Source organism: Saccopteryx leptura, chromosome 4 (assembly GCF_036850995.1).
Source record: "Saccopteryx leptura isolate mSacLep1 chromosome 4, mSacLep1_pri_phased_curated, whole genome shotgun sequence".
Lineage (NCBI taxonomy): Eukaryota > Metazoa > Chordata > Mammalia > Chiroptera > Emballonuridae > Saccopteryx > Saccopteryx leptura.
This window is the reverse complement of record NC_089506.1, coordinates 136,044,616-136,065,532: the sequence shown is the minus strand read 5'-3', so window position 1 is coordinate 136,065,532 and position 20,917 is coordinate 136,044,616. Positions and strand designations below refer to the sequence as shown.

Sequence of the window (20,917 nt, the reverse complement as noted above, 5' to 3'; positions counted from 1 at the left end):
TGAACATATTAACACTTTTTTTTTTTTGTATTTTTCTGAAGCTGGAAACGGGGAGGCAGTCAGACAGACTCCCGCATGCACCCGACGGGGATCCACCCGGCACGCCCACCAGGGGGTGATGCTCTGCCCATCTGGGGCAGAGCCACTCTAGCGCCTGGGGCAGAGGCCAAGGAGCCATCCCCAGCGCCCGGGCCATCTTTGCTCCAATGGAGCCTTGGCTGCAGGAGGGGAAGAGAGAGACAGAGAGGAAGGAGAGGGGGAGGGGTGGAGAAACAGAGGGGCGCCTCTCCTGTGTGCCCTGGCCGGGAATCGAACCCAGGACTTCCGCACACCAGGTCGATGCTCTACCACTGAGCCAACTGGCCAGGGCCTCTAACACTTTTTCTAATGTTATTCATCTCAGCCAGAGGCAGTAAAGAAGCCAATACCTACTGAGTGCTAGGTCTGGAGCTTTCTATGCTTCAAGCATACATACCTATAGTCTTATTGTGTTTTAAAACACTGTGGGTGCCAGATGAAAACACCAAATAAGTAAGTTCACAGACTACTGGCCTCACCCTCACCAGTTTCTCAGCCCAGATCTATTCTTTTGACAAAAGCTGAATAATAATGGTAAGTTCAAAGTTAATTTTGTTGACCTATCCTTTAATGCATACATATTCCAAGTTGTTTACTGAATATTAATCCATGTACTTTAAGGCAACAAAATTTTAGGAAGCAGAATTGACAGTATCTTGGGGAAAATGTATAAACATGTGATTTGTATGATCATAGATGATGGATAATTTCCTCAGAGTTGATGGTATACAGGTTGTCTGTTGAGAGGAATTGTTTTCCCCAAAAACCCTGTATGATTAGTAACTACCATCACCCAATCTACACACATAAATACACATGCACATACCACATTCAGTATTCTGTGCTGTACAACATGGAAGAAATGCTTCTGGCATGGGAAAGTTTGAGAGCAAGTGTTTTCAGTAGGTTGTTTTAACTGTAAACATAAGATAATTATAGATAACTTGTCTTCAAACTGGGCTCTGGATTTCCTCAAAAGTATTTCAAGGAGATGATGGAAAGACTGAGTGGGAAGCCACGAGCTCACCACCGCCAGCTCTGCCACTGAACATCTGTTCACATCTTGTTTTTTATTAGGCTTCTAAAGATTCACTCGGAAAGAAAATAATAATACTGCTTTTTTAACTGCCATAGAATGATTGTCATTGAACTGACATCCATCATTGAGACTGCCAAGAAGAATGACTGACTGTATTCGGCTATGGGTGCAGGGTGGGGCAGAAGTGGGTTTACAGTTGTGGGTACCGAAACACAGTGTATTCTTGTATTAGTATTTATTCATTACTGCATTCGTTTTCCTGTGAACAACTGTAAACCTACTTTTGCTCTCCTTGTATTTAAGATGCAATTATTTATGTCTATTTGAACAAAAATAGATTGTCTGATAAAAAATTTAATGTTGGTATAATGATATTGAATCATACTTATTAAGATATTATTTTTAGCAACTGTGTAGAAATCACCTTTTATTTATAATAGTACTGTTTGTCAGTCGCATAGAAAAGAATGTCATTTGCACTGGAATATACGTGCTTTCTAGTTGAGGCTATCTGAAAAAGAAAAATTTAATTATGAATGAGGATTAGTCTGAAGATCCAAACAGAGAGCATGAGACAGGGAAGTAAGGCAGCTCAGTCGGAGCATCTCCCTGGCTCAAAAAAATTCAGGAAAACAATCGCTATAACTTGCAAGTGAAAATAAGATGTGGATTTGCCTTAAAGTGTAAAAGATAGATATCGTAACATTGATATAAACAGTTGTTTTCAGTGTTATCATTCTTTCCTTCATTTTTAAATAGTTTCCAATGGGCCCTGGTTCAGATGGACCCATGGGTGGATTAGGAGGGATGGAGTCACATCACATGAATGGCTCTTTAGGTAAGGATATTAAATTTGATGTTTAGAAATAAACTCAAAATAAAACCTTAGTTACAGCCATAAGAAATGATGACATTAGATCATTTATAGCAAAATGGTGGGATCTTGATAACATTATACGGAGTGAAATAAGTAAATCAGAAAAAAACAAGAACTACATGATTCCATACATTGGTGGAACATAAAAACGAGACTGAGAGACATGGACAAGAGTGTGGTGGTTACCAGGGGTGGGGGGAGGGAGGACGCAGGAGGGAGGGAGGGAGAGATTTAGGGGGAGGGGGAGGGGCACAGAGAAAACTAGATAGAGGGTGACGGAGGACAATCTGACTCTGGGCGAGGGGTATGCAACATAATTTAATGACAAGATAACCTAGACATGTTTTTCTTTGAATATATGTACCCTGAATTATTAATGTCATCCCATTAACATTAATAAAAATTTATTAAAAAAAAAAAAAAAAAACCTTAGTTATACATAGTGGATATTATAGTTTGCAAAGCTATTCTGTACCCAGGAACTCAGGGTGTGTACCTCACCCTGATAGTTTAATCTATAGTATATTATTTATGATGACTGTAGATTACTGGTATTTGAAAATCAGAAATATGAGATTTGTTCTAACCTAGATCATATTCACAGGTATTTACTTTAACCTATTCAAAATCTGGGTGTTTTATGATAAAAAGAAACGTTGTTTTGAACGTGTATCATGCATGCCTCCCCTGCAGGACTACAATATCCTTCCAACTGGTTTCTTTGTTTCCAAAGGTCTATAGGTACAATCTCAAAAGAACTTCAGCTCTTTGCAAGAACTGCTTAACTTTTTTTCTGTACTTTAATATTTGCCTCTGTTTTAAAATAAAATTGGTATGATAATCTGGATAATCTGAATGATTCTCTTAAGAGAGAATATTGCCCACATTTTTTTGTTTTCAGTGATAAAGCTGATGTCAAGTAGTATGACTAATGGTTGAAAACATACTTCATAAATTACACCTTCTTGCTAAATGAAGCCAAATATCTGCAAGGTGAGCACAAAGTTTCACTATAGTGAGAAACAGAGACAAGTAGTATGAAATTCACTAGGTCACAGAGCCCACTACAAACCAAGTAAAAATTTTATGTTTATAAATGTTTCAATAACATTATTATAAACTAATGCAAGAGTTGATGATGGAGATGGAGGTTTTTGATCATTTTTTTTAATGGACCATCTTTTACTTAGATGGAGAAACTATGCCCATGAGTAACTTAGATTATACACAGATTGCATAACCCCATCAAGGTCAGGAAGTGCCATCCTCTGATACTCTGAAAAGCTATATAAACTTAATAATAAACTATTTTCAACACATTGGTAGATTTTTCTGCTTTTAAGGATCCATATTTATTTTGCACTGTCCAATTATGGTAACCACTAGCCATGTGTGACTACTTAATTTTCAATTAAAAATAAATAGAATGTCAAGTTCAGTTCCTCAGTTGCACTGCCATGTATCAAGTGTACATCTAAACTACATCTAGCTAATGGCTACCATAATAGACAGTACAGAAAACATTTCTAAAAGGCAGAAACCATGAGCCTAACTAAAAGCACAGGCTAGTGTGTTCTAAAATAAATATTTTAAGAGCTCCTGGGTGCAGGCAGGCTAAGACCAACAGAGGGTGTCAGCCCCAAGCTGTGGGAGGGAGCGTTAGATAAAGGGGTTGCTGCAGACATTTGCTGGCATGGGGTTGTGTGCACCTGGACATGCTCAGGTCAGCATACCTTGGTTTGTGGTCTTGGTCACTGACTTAATGATGAGCAGGAAGAGGGGAATTCAGCTACAGAAACACAAGTTCTTTCTGATGTAGAACTGCGGCCTAATCAGCGTCATCCTATCTGGTGTCCTTGGTAAATCTGAAGACAGCAGAGGCCAGGAATCTCCCAGGAACATCTGGGTCCTGGCACCCTTGGGTCTATAGCTAGGCTTTTACAAACAACTATTGTGATTTAAACCCCCTAATTGTCAGGTCCCTTCCCAATGTATGCTTTCCTTGATATTCCTCCAAAGGTAAACTTTTGCTACATTTCAAAGTAAAGGCCAGGTAGTCATTAAGAGAGAGAATAGCAAGCAAATTAACTACAGACTCACAATATGAGATGAGAATGTTCTGTTTTGAGTCCTAGTGGGAAGCTAGGTGAGGGAAATTTGAGTTTTGAAGGGAATTTGGATTTAAAGGAGCCCTGAACCTAAACCTAACGATTTCCACCATTCTCAAAGTTCTACTGCACAGTGCCATTCCATTTCTTGCAAAATAATTTGCTTTCCAATCGTTTAATTTATAAAATTATTCACAAATAGATGACATTTGGCCATAGTTAGAGGATTCTCAGTCATATTATTCCCTAGTATAGAATTTGTAGAAAGTTCACATATGCTTGGCATGTGGCTTACTACTTTCTATATACTTTCTATTATGAGCACAGTTACACACATACATTCAATATTTAACATTTTGTTATGCCTGCTTATTTACAAATTTAATTTGTGACTGTTGACTAAATACTGTACTATTAAAACATTATAATGTTTTTATGCCAGGGAAATTAATTGCTAAAATAATTTAAAATTAAGTTAATATTGATTAAGGCAAAGATCTGATCATTGTTTATTTATACCAATAGGTATAATCTATGATTCCATTTCTTGGTTTATTACTTTTTAAATTAAATGTTATGGGGTATCATTGATCAATAAGAGCTCATAGGTTTCAGGTGAACATCTCTATAGCATTTGAACTGTCGATTATGTTGTATATTCATCACCCAAAGTCAAATCGTTTTTCGTCATCGTACTTGTCCCTCTTCACTCACCTCTCCCCACACCCAGGGAACCGTTTCACTGGTATCTGGGTCCACAAGTCTCAGTTCTGTATTCCATCTATGTGGGATATATATCTCTTCTTCTTTACTAGTATTGGTTGTTCATTTCTCATAAAAATCAAGATAAAACAATGTAATATTTTGAAGACATTTTTACTTTTGATAGATTGCCATGAGTATTGCTTGCTGTCAAATATGTCATATTACCAATAGAGTTTTTACACTAAAATGTGGTTCAGAATATTGTACAGTATTGTTGCAAATGTCCATTTTATATTTTATCAGATTTAAAGCAGCATTTCAGGAAATATATTTAGAGATCTCTCTCTTGCACTCTAGTTTTGCGCAAACACACTCACATATACATGTACATATGCACGCACCTACGCATGTACATATACACATGGCCAAATGTCACATACACATATACACATACACGTACGTATATGTACATTTAAAAAATTTGAATTTAGTAATATGTATAAATCTCTCCATTATTTTACTTTCAAGGAATTTATGATAACAATCATTTTTTTTTCATTTTGCCATTACCAAACAACCTGAATTATTGGGAACACTTCTCCCCTGAATTTGCCATCAGATGATGCTTATTTACCAGACAGTGTAAAAAATGGATTTTTTAAAGTTTAAAAATTCAGGAGATGTACACTGGAAAATACATCAATTATGCTACATTTATTTATATTAAAGAAGTACTTAAGTTATAAATGGAATAAGTACCTAATAAAGGCATTCTTTATTTGTTTCAGGCTCAGGAGATATGGACAGTATTTCCAAGGTGAGTACTGTGCATTCTATGTTGTTTTTTGTCTATACTTTATTTTGCATAGAACTCTCATTAAGATTATTAGACTAACCTATGTATTTTGTTCTTGAACAAGAGTTTGAAAGTAGAAGGTCAAGAATAATTAACTGCAAGTTTAAAATATTAATATATATAGTCTGTGGGAAAAGGTAAAAATGAATCATTTACAGATGTTCCTAAACATGCTAAGGTTCATTTACAAGATGTTCTATGCCTGGTTAAAGAATATCCAAGTAGTAATCACTTTAATCATGTTATGATGTTACGGATCTGTAAAGCAAACTGGCATAGTTTTAGATTCAGATAATCTTGTAAAAATGTAAAGAAGTCTAGAGAAACATAAGAGGTAAATTTAAAAAGGTAATTATTATATGTTATAAGGGCAACGCCCTTACACATCTCATTAGTTTTTCATACCTTCATTAGGCAATGCTGATGTCCTCAATCATTATTCTAGTTCCTCAAAATAATAATAAGAAAATAATCAGAAGAAAATTCTGTTAATACAAGTAGGAAAGTAAGCCTTCCAATAGCATGTATCTGCATTGTGCTTCACTAGTTTTAGTATCAAAAATTAATCATTTGCAAAGGTGCCTTATAGTTTTTGAAGAAGAGTACCTAAATACTTTTTTAGGTCATGATGAATTTAAAATAGTCATCTGTGGGTGAAAAAATATATTTAAAATGGCTGATAAGAACTAATTAGTAACTACCACAGAATGTCTCTCCTAGAAGTCTACTTTATATCAGTAAATATAGAAATTCATTAAAGATGGCTTTATTCTTAATTCTACTTCTAATTTATATTCATGTATAATAATGTAAAATTCCTGATGCCAAAGAAAATAAGACTGAGCTACAAAACCTTTTAAATTAAGACTTGAAGCTAAAAGGAATAAAAAAAAAGAGAGCAGTAGATTGAATAGGCATTCTGACATTAAATCTACATTGCCTGGCTTATAAATTCTACGTACACTTTGGATGTCTGTGTTTAGGAACAATCAGGAAGATTTTTTTCTTTTCTAAAAATAGGTAAATATTTAAAATGGGTCCTACCTTACTCCTGTGAGAAATATAGTAAGTAGTATTAGCTGAGCCTTCAAAAAGCCTGCTTTCAAAATCAGTCACTGTATAATTCCGTTAGAGCTTCCTCTCTGGGAAGCTCTTTACAAGTCAGAGGATGAGGATTATATCAGCCATCTTAGTTATCCAACAACTAATGTTAGCCAAACTGTGCTCTGTGGGTACCAGTGTAATTTCTAATGTTACATTTGAGGGGCATAGTCTAGGATCTAAAGATGATCCTTCCTTACACAAAAGTGGGATCATCCAGATTAAGGCCATTTTTCTAAAATTTTAACAACAACTTCATAATTTTATACATTAGATAGATGTAAACAGAAGTCTATATGAGAGAGTACTTGGTAATTTATAAAGTACCTTAAATTTTTTAACTAGTGCTCTAAGAACAAACTAGATACCGTCTTCTAATCTACCCTCATGTCAGTTCTCTGTGGTCCTCCTGTGATTATTTCCCACTCCTCCCAGAGACACATTTCTCCACTACACTGTGCCTCCTGCTAAGAACATTCTCTGGCCTAATGGAGTATTGCTTATTCTTTAAGCATTAATTGACCACCCATTGTGTACTTTTGTATACTGGGTATTGCCTTTTGCAATATGGGGAAATAAAAGACTTCTTCAAATACAAACATAATCTTTGTCCTCAAATGGTTTGTATTTAGGCAGCAGTTTCTTCGTTCAGTAAACTGCTCCAAGGCTCTCAAAATCCAGAGATGAACACATTAAGGTCTCTGCTTCAAGAAGCTCAGTGTGACTAAAGAGACCAAACAAATACAACAAGGAAAAACTTTTTCAAAGCACCGGGAAAATACATTTAAATTAACATAATAATTATTTCCAAGTAATATATATACACTTAACAATGGACTAGAAATGACGAGTTACACCCGCCTTCACATGAGCTCCTAAGCAGCTACTGTCTGCATTGCTGCACTCCAGGGGTCACACCATTGGTGTCTGTCACATCTGTACATGACTGTCACTTTTTCTCTAGTCAGCAGCATCATGTGTATCCAACTCCCCCTCACCCAATTATTTTTCTCCTCACCTCTTTCCACTCACAGCCTAATTACTTGTCTTTTACTCCAACCTATACACATTTTCACTAAATCAGTTTCTCCACCTTCTTCCTTTTCCAACACCTGTCCAGATATCTCACAAAACTCCTCCCTTTTCTCTCATTTCCTGGGTTTGTTTCCTCTCCATCTTATTCTTTTTCTAGTCATCCTTGTTTGTGAATCAGAAGATAATCTTGACCAGTTCTGCTTAGCAACTTGGTTCAAATTCTGTCTTAAGTCTCCAGCTACACCCCTAGTTCCCGAATAAACCTGTGTTTTGTCAAACCTCTGTATTACATATTTTAAAAAGAATTTTTGTTCCATTATTAAATATTTATTAGTATATTTCAATTCTTTTTCTTTTTTTATTGTCAATATTCTCCATTTTGTGCACCTTTTTAGGTAAGGTAAGGAGTACTAAATTGAAAACCAGAAACCTTGGTTCTATTATACATTTTGACAATGTATTACTTGGTTTTTCTTAGGCTTTGTTTTCTTAGCTCTCAAATAGAACTTGTAGTTCATTCCCTACCTGGTTCATAAAATTGTTGAGAATCAAGTGTGGATGTATGCTAAATGCTATGAAGCACTGCACAGGTGCCACGTAGCTTTCTCCTCATCATACTATCTTTTGTGGGCAAGGCTAGGAGCCCACAGTCAACTCCACTTTGCTGTTACTGTTCCACTGGCAAAATGAGCTCGACTCTCCAAATGAAGAGTTTTAAAATTACTGCTTGTTCAGTTGAGAATTACCTAGTAAAACTCATATGCATCTTTCTCAAAATGCAGAATTCACCTTTAATTTGGAGCCTTTTTTTAATGAAATGTAAAATTCTTGTTATTCCTTTTGCAGCTGAGAAGTCATTCATTTAATCAGTGGAACAAAATTATGCCTTGGAGTTGTTTTAGGGGTTGAGGGTGGAAAGGAGCATATGGTTTGTTTTATTAGAAGGAACTCACCTAAATAAATTCTGCAATTCACATTAAGATACTCAAAATTTATATATTTGAGTTTGGAAAAAAAAGTGTCAGAGAAAGTAAGACCTGATCATGTCATGCTTAATAAATTATCAAAGGAATCTTTCCAACCTAAAGCTTTCTAACCTCATGAGCTTTAGTTCCAGTTTAGGTCTTCCACACCATTCTCAGGAGAACAGATTGACCCCTCCAGACCTCGGCCACCATCTCGGCTGGGACCCTGAGCTCTAGCTCGCATTGCCCCTCGGAGAACTGGACTGGCAGTGTGCTCTTTGGGTAGACGGCAGAGTCAGAAACAACACTGGAAACCTTGTTATTGGCAGCCTGCGAAAAATCAATTTCAAACTCATTTCCAAAGAACTTAGAATATTGTCAATATTATTTTTTTCCAATTATAGATAGGGGCAAAATTTCTATAAGTGTTCCTTTTTTTAACAGCAGTTTGAAAGTTTTAGAACAATTTGTGGGGATAGATGGAAGAAGGAACAATAACTTATTAATTAAGAGATAATATGGAAGAACCCTTGCAAGATAAAGTCAGAGAACAGAGAGCTCAACGAATTAAATGTGTTAGCCAGAAGAAATAGTGTATGTACACACACGCACAAGCGCGTGTGTGACATTTGTATATGATGTCATAACTTCAGTAAGGCAAACACTCCAGTCTGAAGACGGGCTGAAGAAGAATGTAATAAAATCCCTTGAAAATGGGATCAATATAATTTTAACTATACTTTTCAAGTTAAATTCTTAGAGCATAAGTAGGGAATAAGGTACACATTAACTGAAGTAAGAAATGCAATCAAAATATTTAATGTTGCTAAAACATAATTTTTTCTTGTATTTTTTTGTGCTCTGTACTCCCTAATTATGTGTTCAAGCAACTGGAGAACTTTTTTGACCAACCGTAATCTCCTCGACACTGCACACAAACATATCTGCAGTTAAATGAGATAAGTGTAACTTGATTTTCATCATGTCACTCGATGATCATGGACAGCACAATCTTCTCAAGATGCCCCACTGAGAAACATTTGTTGTTTTTACAACATTTTGCAGAGATTACTTCAGATTTTTCAAATATTGTTTTTATCATTTCCAGATTTTCAGCTCTTCCCAGTGAGGTAGATAGAAGTAAGTTTCAGAGATCTGATATACGTTCACATTTGTATGTTGAATGTGTCCTTTTACTCTCCTGTTTAATGCTCTTCTATAACCCCACACAAAAAAGGAAGATAATGCTAAGTCACCATGATATGAAAAGAATGCATGAAAAACAAAAATAATAAGACTGAAAGTGTTTTATAAATATTTCTTCTAAATATTCTTATAAATATTTTTAGAACAACACTTTGAGTCGGGGATCAAATTTGAAGTTAGCTAAACTTTCAAAATTATAAATCAAGAAATGAGCTATGGCAAAAGTATGGCAGAGTCTGAGAACACCCCAGCCTAACCGGAGACCCACGGCTCTTCTCGGGGTACCTCAGGTACTAGTGAGCATGTGACTTGCACTGGGACGGACAGGCTCATTTCATAGGCGTGTTGCATGTATAGAAGGATTCAGCTTCCATATGCATCCTCACATATCCTCATGTAGATGCTAAATTATTTTTTAACCTAAGATTATCAATTTCTCCACAGGTGTGGAATGACAGAAATATGCCTTCACCAAAAGGACATACACTTTGGGTCAATCTTACAATACATGCATAAATTTACTTTTCTTTTTGAGCTAAGTCAGCATTATTCCGATTTTCAGTGGAATGAATGAATCAACACAGTAGATTAGTTGATAATAGTGAATAAGCTATAGCTTAGTTAGTTGCACTTCATTAAATTTTACTTACATGGGTTGTTGTTTTTTCAGGAAACCAACTTATCCATGTTCACTTCAAAGTACATTTGCTTTTCTATATACTTGGGAAACTAACATTTTTAGAGAAAAACTTACTTTAAAAAAAGTTATCTAGTTATCTTAATGCTATAAAACAGGGGCTCCCCAGCTGATGTGGCTCATTGACAAACTGAGCACGTGGGTTTCAGGGGAGCCCTGCTGTCAGACCCTCCCTGTGGGGTGCACAGCAGGACCATGGACAAACTGTATTTCCACCTGTTCATCAGCCTGGATCTGCTTTACCATTTAACCAGATTTTTTTAAATTGCATATTCTCATTCATGAGACTTTAACTTTTACACCATAACTTGGTTTTAATTAAGTCAAATCCTCAGAGCAATTTTCTTTTAAACAGCTAAAATCTTATTCAAAATTAGAGAATACAATGTCAGTGGCTTAGGATAAAAAATCTAAACTCTCCCACTTGAAATAACAAATAAAAATGTTTAACCTTCAAATTTATTTTTACAAGCTGATAAATTGGACCTCAAAAGAGTCCCTCAGTCACAGTTGCAATACTGTGTGAACACGCTATAGGATATAGTGCCAGTGCTGTTCTGTGCACTATATCCTATAAACGTAGAACCTCAGACCATCTCACAGGCTAATATGGTGCAGTCATAATGAAACGAGCGATTTTAAATAGAATATGAAGTGTTATACTGCTAACTTAGTATTTGATGAGATTGCTCCTATCAGCCATTTTATCTTAAAGGAAGTTTCAAAGTAAGTCTACTTTTAAACAAAAGATAGAAGGGTTCTCAAGCAGGTTTACCCGAGAGCCTTCTTCTCCTCTAAAAGTACACATTGACTTCTTGGGCCCTAAGGTATTTCTCTTGTTCTTAACTATAGTTATTTACTATCTTCCTTTTTCCCTATGATTCATAGAAAAATAATGGTTAAAGTAGAGTTATTGTGCAAATTCCATGTGGACATGAAGGGAAATGTTTATGAGAACAGTGACCTTTTGAAGTTTGGTTAGGAAAATTAACGAGGGAAGTTGTCCATCATGCCTGATTAGTGGTAGGCTCTCCTCATCATGCCCCTGCTGGGAATGGTTTTAAACGCTCCGGAGTTCTAGGAACTCTATAAGCTGAGGGTGGGAAATTGAATAAATATTGATTCTGAGACTAAGAAAAAAAGTTTCGGTAGGTTGTTTCAGGTGTTCTGTCTGTGCTTTAATTTTCATTTGGGAAATGATCAGCACTTGTCAAGGTTCAGAGAATGAACTAGAATACATGGTCTAAGGTTAGAATCACAGGTCAGCTCTGTCCTCAGAGATGCTGCTGTAGATTCCATTTTTGAAACGGTACAATGCAAAAGGGAAATTAAAATCTTCAACAATGCCTTGTTTTTTAAATCTTGTTTACAGAATTCTCCCAATAATATGAGCCTAAGTAATCAACCGGGCACTCCAAGGGATGATAGCGAAATGGGGGGAAATTTCTTAAATCCTTTTCAGAGTGAGAGTGTAAGTATTCCCTTAACTACATTGTTATAACCAGATTTTATTTCTGAAGCTCTTCTGTTAGGTTTAATGCATAAAGCCATTATTACAACTGTTTAGAGTTCAATAGGTTGATCTTTTAAAAGTTAAAAAATTAAGTGGAATTTCTTTGGAATAATTTTAGAAACTTTCTTTTTTACTCCCATGTACATACTTACAAAAACAAAGATTATAATGCTTATTTTCTTATAGAAAACATCCGCTGCTAAGGAACACACTGGAAGTAGGTTGCATATTTGATAGTTTTTGTTAGTTCTCACATTACAAAAATGTCTTGGATCATTTCAAAACCAGGTCTGTTCTCAGTGCTGTCCTTAAAGCTCTGAAAATGATGTCTTTACTGTCACTAGACCTCCCTGCCTGTTCTGTTCACCTGTTTTATACATTTGACCTGAATTGGCTACCCAAGTCATTTTCTGAGTGAGTAATGTTAAGCAAAGGCAGTATCATTCCATATCTCCATAGAAGTAGACAGGAGCAAAGAGAAGAAATAAAATTCATTTGTTCATTTAACAAACAATTACTGAGCATTTATCATGGGCTATGCTAGGCCCTGGAGAGACCAAAAAAACAATTATGGTATCTTTTCTCAAGAAGTTATTACATAACACAATGATTTTTAAACTAATATTTTACATTAGAAGCATCTATAGAATTTTTAAAAATAGAGTTTACCAGAACCCTTCCTAGACCTAGGAGAATAAGAATTTCCAGGAGTGGGGCTGGGCAAACCTGAATGTGAAAAAGTTTTGTTGAGATGATGCTGCACATTTTCTGCTAAGAACTACTGGATGGAATATAGTATAAAGGATCAGAACCAGGCTAATTTCATATTCATAGGGTCAGTGCCTCCACACATGTATTGCCATCTTTAAATTGATTATGAAGTATCTACCAAACTACAAACAGAATCAGAAGAAAAAAATACCTTGTTTTTCCCTAATTCAACCTTTACCAGAGGTGACACCATCAGAAGTTTGAGCAGTGGCTAGTACCATAACCACTTGTGCACAAATGGCTGCTTTCCAAAATGGAACCCAAGATTGAGTGTTCTGTGGATTCTTTTACTTCTTGGTACTGGCCTAGTGCCTCTGCATGGAATAAGACTTCCCCTGATCTTAGACTTTACTTCTGTTAGAGCTATAAATAAAATTATGCTGGTCTTTAGTTTGTCTGTTTTATTTCAAGGTTATATATATCAGTAGCCATGGGTACACTATCGCTTCACACATAAGACTAATGTGAATCAACTTTGTTTTAATTTGCTACGTCAGTGTGTATACATTAAGTGATAAAAATAGAGAGGCACACATGTGCCAAATAAACATGTGCTTATGTGTCGAAACTTTTTATGATAGAAACGGACAGAACTTTCCGGTAGACCTTATATTTATATGTTTAAGGGGCAAAAGTCAGTTTACCGTTGTGAGTATGTGAAACAGTTTAATCTTGTCCTGTTATTTATTAATTATTATATTATTTTCCATACAAACAACTGGAAACAGTCAGGGAGGACAAAGAAGGTATAAATAAAAATTTATATCATATTAAAATCAAAAGAACAGCCCATCAGTGTTGAGGAGATAGGAAATATATGAGAAACTATATGTAGTTTGTCATAATGTTTAAGGTTATGGAAATCATTTTTAGACCCTAATTCTGTCACTATTTTGTTGTATAACTATGGACAAATTAGTTAATTTTAATTAATTAATATTTACTTTAATTAAACACATTTATTTCCTTTTCTGCTAATTTTTCCAGCAATAAAATGCTATAATTCAGTGAGGTATATGATAATTAATTCAGTTCAGTTCAACATTTATTGATCCTGCTTTATGCAAAGCACTAGTTTAAGGACAAAGTATTCTGAGATAAATATAACACATCCCTACCTCAAAGATTACAATCCTATATATGGAGAACATCCTCAGACAACTAATTCAACCATGTGTAAAATTAATAAGTACTATTGTAGATATAAACCAGGTGTTTTAGAAGCATAGAGGAAATTATTAATTTTGAATTGGATAAGAAAACCTTTTTTAAAAGTTTCCACACGACTTGAACTCCAGAGGAACTCCCCTCTCCTCCCTCCCCCACTTGCTACTGCCGCTGCTTTGTTTAACAGTCAGAAGAGGGCGCCGCTTCAGCTGGCGCCAGAAATCTCTTCATGGGGATCAAAAAATCAGGTATCACAGGACTTTTAAAAACTTCTTTGAGCAGAATAGGTACCAGCCTTACCCTCTAACCCCAGCTGGAATATGCACACATAAAACAACAGATCCCTCTGCGAATCTGCACAGACAAGAGAGCAGCTGGACCAGGGCCTCGCCCATCCCTGACCCCTGGCCCAGCTACCCTCGGGGCCAAGAAAAAGTGAAACTGCCAGACTGCTCTGAGTTAGCAGAAAACAAAAGTTCCCACCTTACTTCTGCCTCCGTCTCTCCTGTCCCCACTAGAAAACCGCAAAAGGCAAAATAATTGGATGGTGGCTGAGAAACGCCTCCACCGCCTGGAGGAAGGCAGCCTTAGGTGCAGGTCCGCTGGCAGCTCCATCCTTTTGTCTGTTTGGTGAGGAGCCTGCCCTGTTATGAATGGTGTCATAGATATCAGTGATTTTCTTTATCACATCACCACATATTTTTGTTTAGACTTTTTTAAAAGATGATGTAATGACAGCAGAGAAGAAGAAAGACAAAAGAGGTTTCTTTGCTGGTAAACATAAGGCCTTAGGAAGAAATAGAGTAGGTATCTCCCATAAGTTATCTTTACTATAATCAAGGAAAAACATAACTGTTTAATGAATTCAAAAGAAAAGCATTTTTTCAACAAATGACTATGCAAAATTCTAGTGTTTTTAAAATGCACATAACTGAAAAGCACATGTTGTTGAGCAGTCTGCCTTTTGAGGACTTGTCAGTCTTTATATGCAAGTTAAACCTCAGGAGGAGGCAGACATCCATTGAGTGCTCATTATGTGGACACTAGTCACTTCACATGTGCTACTTCATTTAATTAACGTAGAAACAAAGATGCCCCACCTGAAGTCGGAAACCTTGCAATGCCAACATGCTTTACAAAGAAAAGTGTGAATCAAAAATGTTTCACTATTTTCAGCCTTCTGTTTTCTAGATTGTAAACAAGGCCTTTATTTCTAGAAACAGAGATGCCCCCTAGTGTAAACTCTATAAAATATTTGGTTTTGAAAATACAGAATCCAAAAAGGCTTAGTTCAAAAAAATAGTGCTTCATGCTTCTCAAGTAAAAAAATCAGTCTTATTTCATGAATTAGTTTAACAGAATATTTTCTCCGTGGCATTGCACTGTAATCAACTGAGCAAACATGATAGTTAAATCATGGGGTCAAATAAGAGTTATAAACAAGATTATCTCCTCTTACACATACTGCCTATGTCATTTTCTGCTATTGTAAAGGAATCACATATGGACAATTTTTTTGCATAGTCACATATACACTATATTTATCTCACTTTAGTTTAGCTCACAGTAGCTGCAGTATACTTAGCTCTCATTAAGAAAATAAAATATTATCTAGATACTTAGAAATATGGTGAGTCTTAAGTGTTCTTGAAGTGTATAAACAGGAACTTATGCACATTGTTCAAGGATTTAATGGCCATCTCTGATGGATTTTATGGTGCATGAACTGGGTATTATAAAGGGAAAATCACAAATTCTCTAGTACATACCAAGACATGTCATTTCAAAATAGATTTTACATAAAAAGGTAAAACAAGCTAGTATGTGTTTAAAATAATACTTTTAGGTTTTACCTTTTTTTTTTTCCGCTAAACTGAACACTAACGCTGTCAACACCTTTATAAGAACCCTTTTGTCATCTGCTTGAGGAGAACTAGACTCAGAATAGTTTTCAAACAGGGCAATCTGATATCCCTGCATTCTGACGCGAACATTACAATGTCTTCACGTATTGAAGCATTGCAGTGTGGCCTCAGGACAATGAACCATGAATATTTTACGTCTCTAAATCTGCTACTCCATTTAACACCTACTCTTCCTCTAGTTCTGGAAAACTCTGAAGCCACTTCTCTTCTTCTCTGAAGAATAGCAACCAATAGTGACATTCCTTTTTACATGCACATTCTGTGAGTTGTTCTTGAAAATTTGTGATGTCCCTTAATTTTATGTAGTTGAAGCACTTTTAATAAAGGCAGCAGCAGATGAGCAGGTTATAGCCTTAACAGTACACACAGCACATTGCTCATGTAGATACTCACACATCATTGTCACCCTTTATTCTGCACCAAATACACGTAGAGGATCATTTTACAGTTAGTTGCTTGTACTATTCAGACATTAAATATTAGATGCTTGCTCATTTTTCTGTATTGCATTGCTTGGAGCTTCTGTTTCCATCCTTTCTGATTGACTCTGACCCTGATTTTCTTTCTTGTTGTACCTTATTTTTCTACTTAGCTTCCTCCCTGGATGAGCCTAGCTCTCCTAACTTCTCAGTGAATGTGTAACAAGTTTTCATTTTTCTGTAAAACATTTGAAAAGTCACCATTAAGATTAAAAATCTTAATTGCCAGTGTGATGAGATGGTAACAACCAACAATCCTGCTTGACGTGCAGAGAATGTGCATGTGTATTTATCTACATAGAGCCATGCTTTTAAAAATGTATATTAGAATGAAGCCTATAATAAAGATATCTATAACAGCATTCCCTGACATTACTTGACATTTATGACATGTGAATAAACTGAAATTAGGCATTCAAGAACTTTTAAATCCCAGTGATTCAGAATGTGCATTAAATGAGTTGATCTCCAGAGTTCATTATGACTTTCCAAGGAAATTTTTTTTAGACATTTCCTTTGAAGTTATTTCTAAAATGCTTTAGTATCTTTTACTGTTTTTAGATTATTGGCACAGTATACCCAATACAATCTTTGTCTAGAAATAATGATTAATAATCTGGCTGTGTTATTTAAATTTAAAATAATTATAATTAAATACAACTAAAATTTCAATTCCTAAATTATACTAGCTACATTGTAAGAGTTCAGTAGCCATCTGTGTCTAATGGCTGTTGTATTAGCACAGAAAACATATCCATGATCACGGAAAGTTCTGTTGGATGGCACTGATTGGATCACCATTCTTATTATAAATAACAATAACTATAAAAAGCATAGATTAAATTTTTCTATGCCTATTTTGCCATATTCTCTAAGTTTTCCTACTTTTAATAAAACCTTCGTATCCATTTATTTTCCTGTTGTTTATTCTTACCCCTGAAAGTCAAATGTCAAAATATAATTTTTTTTCCTCAAAAGCCGTGACTAGTTCATTGAAGCTTGCTGACATTACTGACAGTGGGTGATTTGCATGGTGTCTGCTGGTGAAATGGGTCTTTCCCCTTCCAGCACGGGGTCGGGGTGAGCTCCATTTCCTCAGTCCTGGTGCCTGCTGTTACTGGGTTTTCATTTTGGTCTGCTTTGCTATTTTGCTGCCATTAGCAACAGTAAAGGGGAGAAGTCTTCTTTCAGACTGAACCCTCCTTCTCTTTCTGGTGGTCTCCATTTTCAGTCACCCTGCTCACTGTAATACGACATACAGAGTCTGTAACACGTCATTTAGCTTTCTTTTACCGAAAGGGAATTTGAGGCTAAGTGATTAACAAGTAGATTTTTCTTGATTTGTTTAAAAGATGAATGATCCTCCCTATGGCTCAGTGACCTGTTTTGGGGCCTGGCCACCCACCTTTATTCAGTATCAATGCATGTTTTTTTATTTGAGCCCTAGATTTACACCTAATGACTTTCTGTCCAGACTTGTGCCAGCTGAGCCAATGTCACCCTGTGCTCTCCTGTGGAGGATCTCCTTTTCTCTATATTAATAAATTAATCCGTATTGAAACATACACCTTTTACCTGGTTTCTGGTTCCTGAAATACCTCAGCTCATATGAAATTCACTTCATTGTGTTCCATCCGCTCCCTTTTTCAAAAGTCAGTGTTCCCTCTCCCTGGGCCCTCACTGTCCCAGTCCAGTCCCTGCAGGCTGGAACCAGTCCCCTTGGCTTTACCTGCCTTGTTCCACATTAAAAGGAATTCTCTTTTGCCCTAGTCCTTGTAGGTTTCTAAGAAAACATTTACAGTATTTCAGGGTCCACATGTATTAAAGTATACCCTGAGAATATAGAACTGTGCTATCCAAATGGTGGCCCTAGCTATATGGGGATACTTAAACTTAAATAAATACCATTGGAGCTTTAGTTCCTCGGTGGCTCTAGCCACATACCATGTGTTCAGGGGCCACGTGTAGCTGGTGGCTCCCATGTGGACAGGACAGTCTTACAACATGTCCATTGTTGAGGAAAGTTCTGTTAGATAGTGCTGCTCTAGAATTTTCTATCACAGTCTGTTCCTTAAGAATATGAGGGTAGGTTGGCATAATTATCAATAATTCCTCTTGGTTCCTCTCTCAGTAATTTTGAGACCACTCCAACTTTCTGGAAGCCTCGCCTTTTACCAGTTGTCACCCTCATCGCACTAAGTAACATGTAACATGGGACAAGGCCTTGCTCCCACCCAGAAAAGACTGGATGGAGATTAGATTAGGGAAAGATGTTTATGCTAAAGTATAGGTAGACTCTTAAGTATTCTGAGTGCTTACTGGTCATCCCTCAGGGCCGGGAGTTGTGGTGCTGCTTTGTTTCCCTTATTAATCAAATGTTCACTGAGCACTTTCTGTGTGTTCAATAAAAATGTGGGTTTAAGGATTAGATATTTAATCCTTCCAAACTCCCTTTAAAGTGGATGTTATTATTGAATCCAGTTTACAGGTGAGGAAGCACAGGCTTAGGTAACCTTCCAAATTTGCATAACTTAGTCAAGAGCAAGGCTACCCTCATACTTACTTATTGATAATCCAGCCTTGGACTGGGTCTACCCAAACTGTAACAGGTGCCCATGAAACATGAGTCTGTCTGGAAGGAGAAGGCTGAGGGACTGGTAATTATCATCAATCTAAATCCTGGGAGATAATGTGACTGGTTACTTTCCAGAAGAAATGTCAGGACGAAGTCAACTCTATGTAAATTGACTTTTTGTAGTTTCTTATTTTCACATTGTATTAAATTAGAATCTTGAGCATAAAAGATTATAAAACATTAAAATTCACAGTTACTATTATTTACCGCAAAGAACATTAGTGGTCTGTAAAAGAATTGTTGTTAAAATATGGATTCTTCTTTCTTTCTAGTACTCCCCTAGCATGACAATGAGTGTGTGATCCATTATCAACTCTCTTCATGAAAACCACAGTGAGTCAGCCCTTCACAGAACTGCTAGGGAAGAAAATCACTCATCACAGTGTACAGTTAAAGAAAGAAATCTCAGTCATACCAAACCAACCTTTTTATTTCCTGCTCTCTCCCCTATTTTGTGAAGAAAGCGGGTCCAAACGTGATTCAAACAACTGTACGGAGCGGCATAAAATGAACTGCAAATACTTGTCTGTGTGTGTATATGTGTGGGAAAGAGGATGTACTGTATATGTGCATGTCATATGGACATATACACATGCATACATTGGCCCACAGGACATTGTAAAATATTATCACATGACATCTTAAGTAGAAATAAGTAGGGACTTTTATTCCATCCTTTTTTTCACGTTTACATTTTAATTATTCAAAGTTGCTCCTGCCCCCCCCCCCGAACTATTTTGTGCTGTGTATATCACTGCTTTATATAAGTTATTTTTTAAGGTGAACTCAGATGTTATGGTTTTGTAAATGTCTGCAATCATGGATAGGAATAAAATTGCTTATTTGAGAGCTTTCATTAAATTGCGTCTGATACAAGTTACCCTGTGAATCACAAAGTGTACTGTCTCAAAAAGAAGAAGAAGAAAGAGGAGGAAGAGGAGGAGGAGGAGGAGAAAACAACTGTGTTTTCATCTTTATGTCAAATCAAACAATTTCTCAGTTACCTTCAGTGAAAATATTTTTGTACCTTTTGTTTAAAAAAAAAATACTTCAACAAAAGCCTAACTGGGACCTAACAGTATATTTCGGTAGTAACTGCTTTAGAGGGAATTCTTGATTTGTTTGTCTTACATGATAGAGAAAAACATTATTAGCACCAATTGCATAGACCATAGCAATAAAGTGACGGGCTTGTCATGTTTTTAGTAACATATATTGTCTTTAACATGATAAAGACCAGAAGTAATAAGAAGACCATTTGCTTGAAGTCATCACTTCTCACCAGGAATACTAGAACTAAACTTTTAATAATGTACTAATGTGAAATGGTATCTGATTTTTATTCTGGCTTCTTGTGAATATTTCCACATAGAAATTGCAAAGAAGATGCATTCAAGTGACTGAGACGTTCAGCACAGTAGGACGTGGGCCTGCTGTGGGCCTACACAGCACAGGGGCCTTGGGCGCTGCCTTTCTGTCCAGGCCTCTGCCTGTGACAGCAGCATTGACTGGTGATGGTCCCTTCTCTGCATACGTTCTCACAGTAGCAGAACACCTGCTCTCTTAGGTCTTTTATTTAAAAGGAAATCATTTAGAGTAACGACATCTCATTTGGCCATTGACTTCAGCTGGCTAAATCTACATTGTCTATCCAGAGAAAAAAATGAGTAAATGTTAGAAAAAATTTTTTTAAAAACCACATATCTTATGAAAACTCCTTGCTCTGTGGCACTTTCCAGATTTGGGGGGGATGTTTAGTG

The 20,917-nt window shown here is 36.3% G+C and overlaps 1 protein-coding gene across 12 annotated transcripts in view; it reads left to right on the top strand.

Annotated features, from left to right (window-relative positions):
• Positions 1-20,058, top strand: part of SSBP2 (single stranded DNA binding protein 2) — a 406,179-nt gene extending 386,121 nt beyond the window's left edge. For 6 of the 12 annotated variants that reach the window (XM_066381777.1, XM_066381775.1, XM_066381779.1 and 3 more), the window contains 4 exons: positions 1,877-1,955; positions 5,596-5,624; positions 12,040-12,138; positions 19,430-20,058. In XM_066381777.1, the coding sequence (XP_066237874.1) occupies positions 1,877-1,955; positions 5,596-5,624; positions 12,040-12,138; positions 19,430-19,459 (237 nt within the window). In that variant the 3' untranslated portion in view covers positions 19,460-20,058. Of the gene's footprint in view, positions 1-1,876; positions 1,956-5,595; positions 5,625-8,910; positions 9,194-10,414; positions 10,576-12,039; positions 12,139-19,429 lie in introns of those variants that run through there. The other 6 variants (XR_010751123.1, XM_066381778.1, XM_066381773.1 and 3 more) reach the window with 6 other exon arrangements.
• Positions 20,059-20,917: the final 859 nt, after the last annotated feature.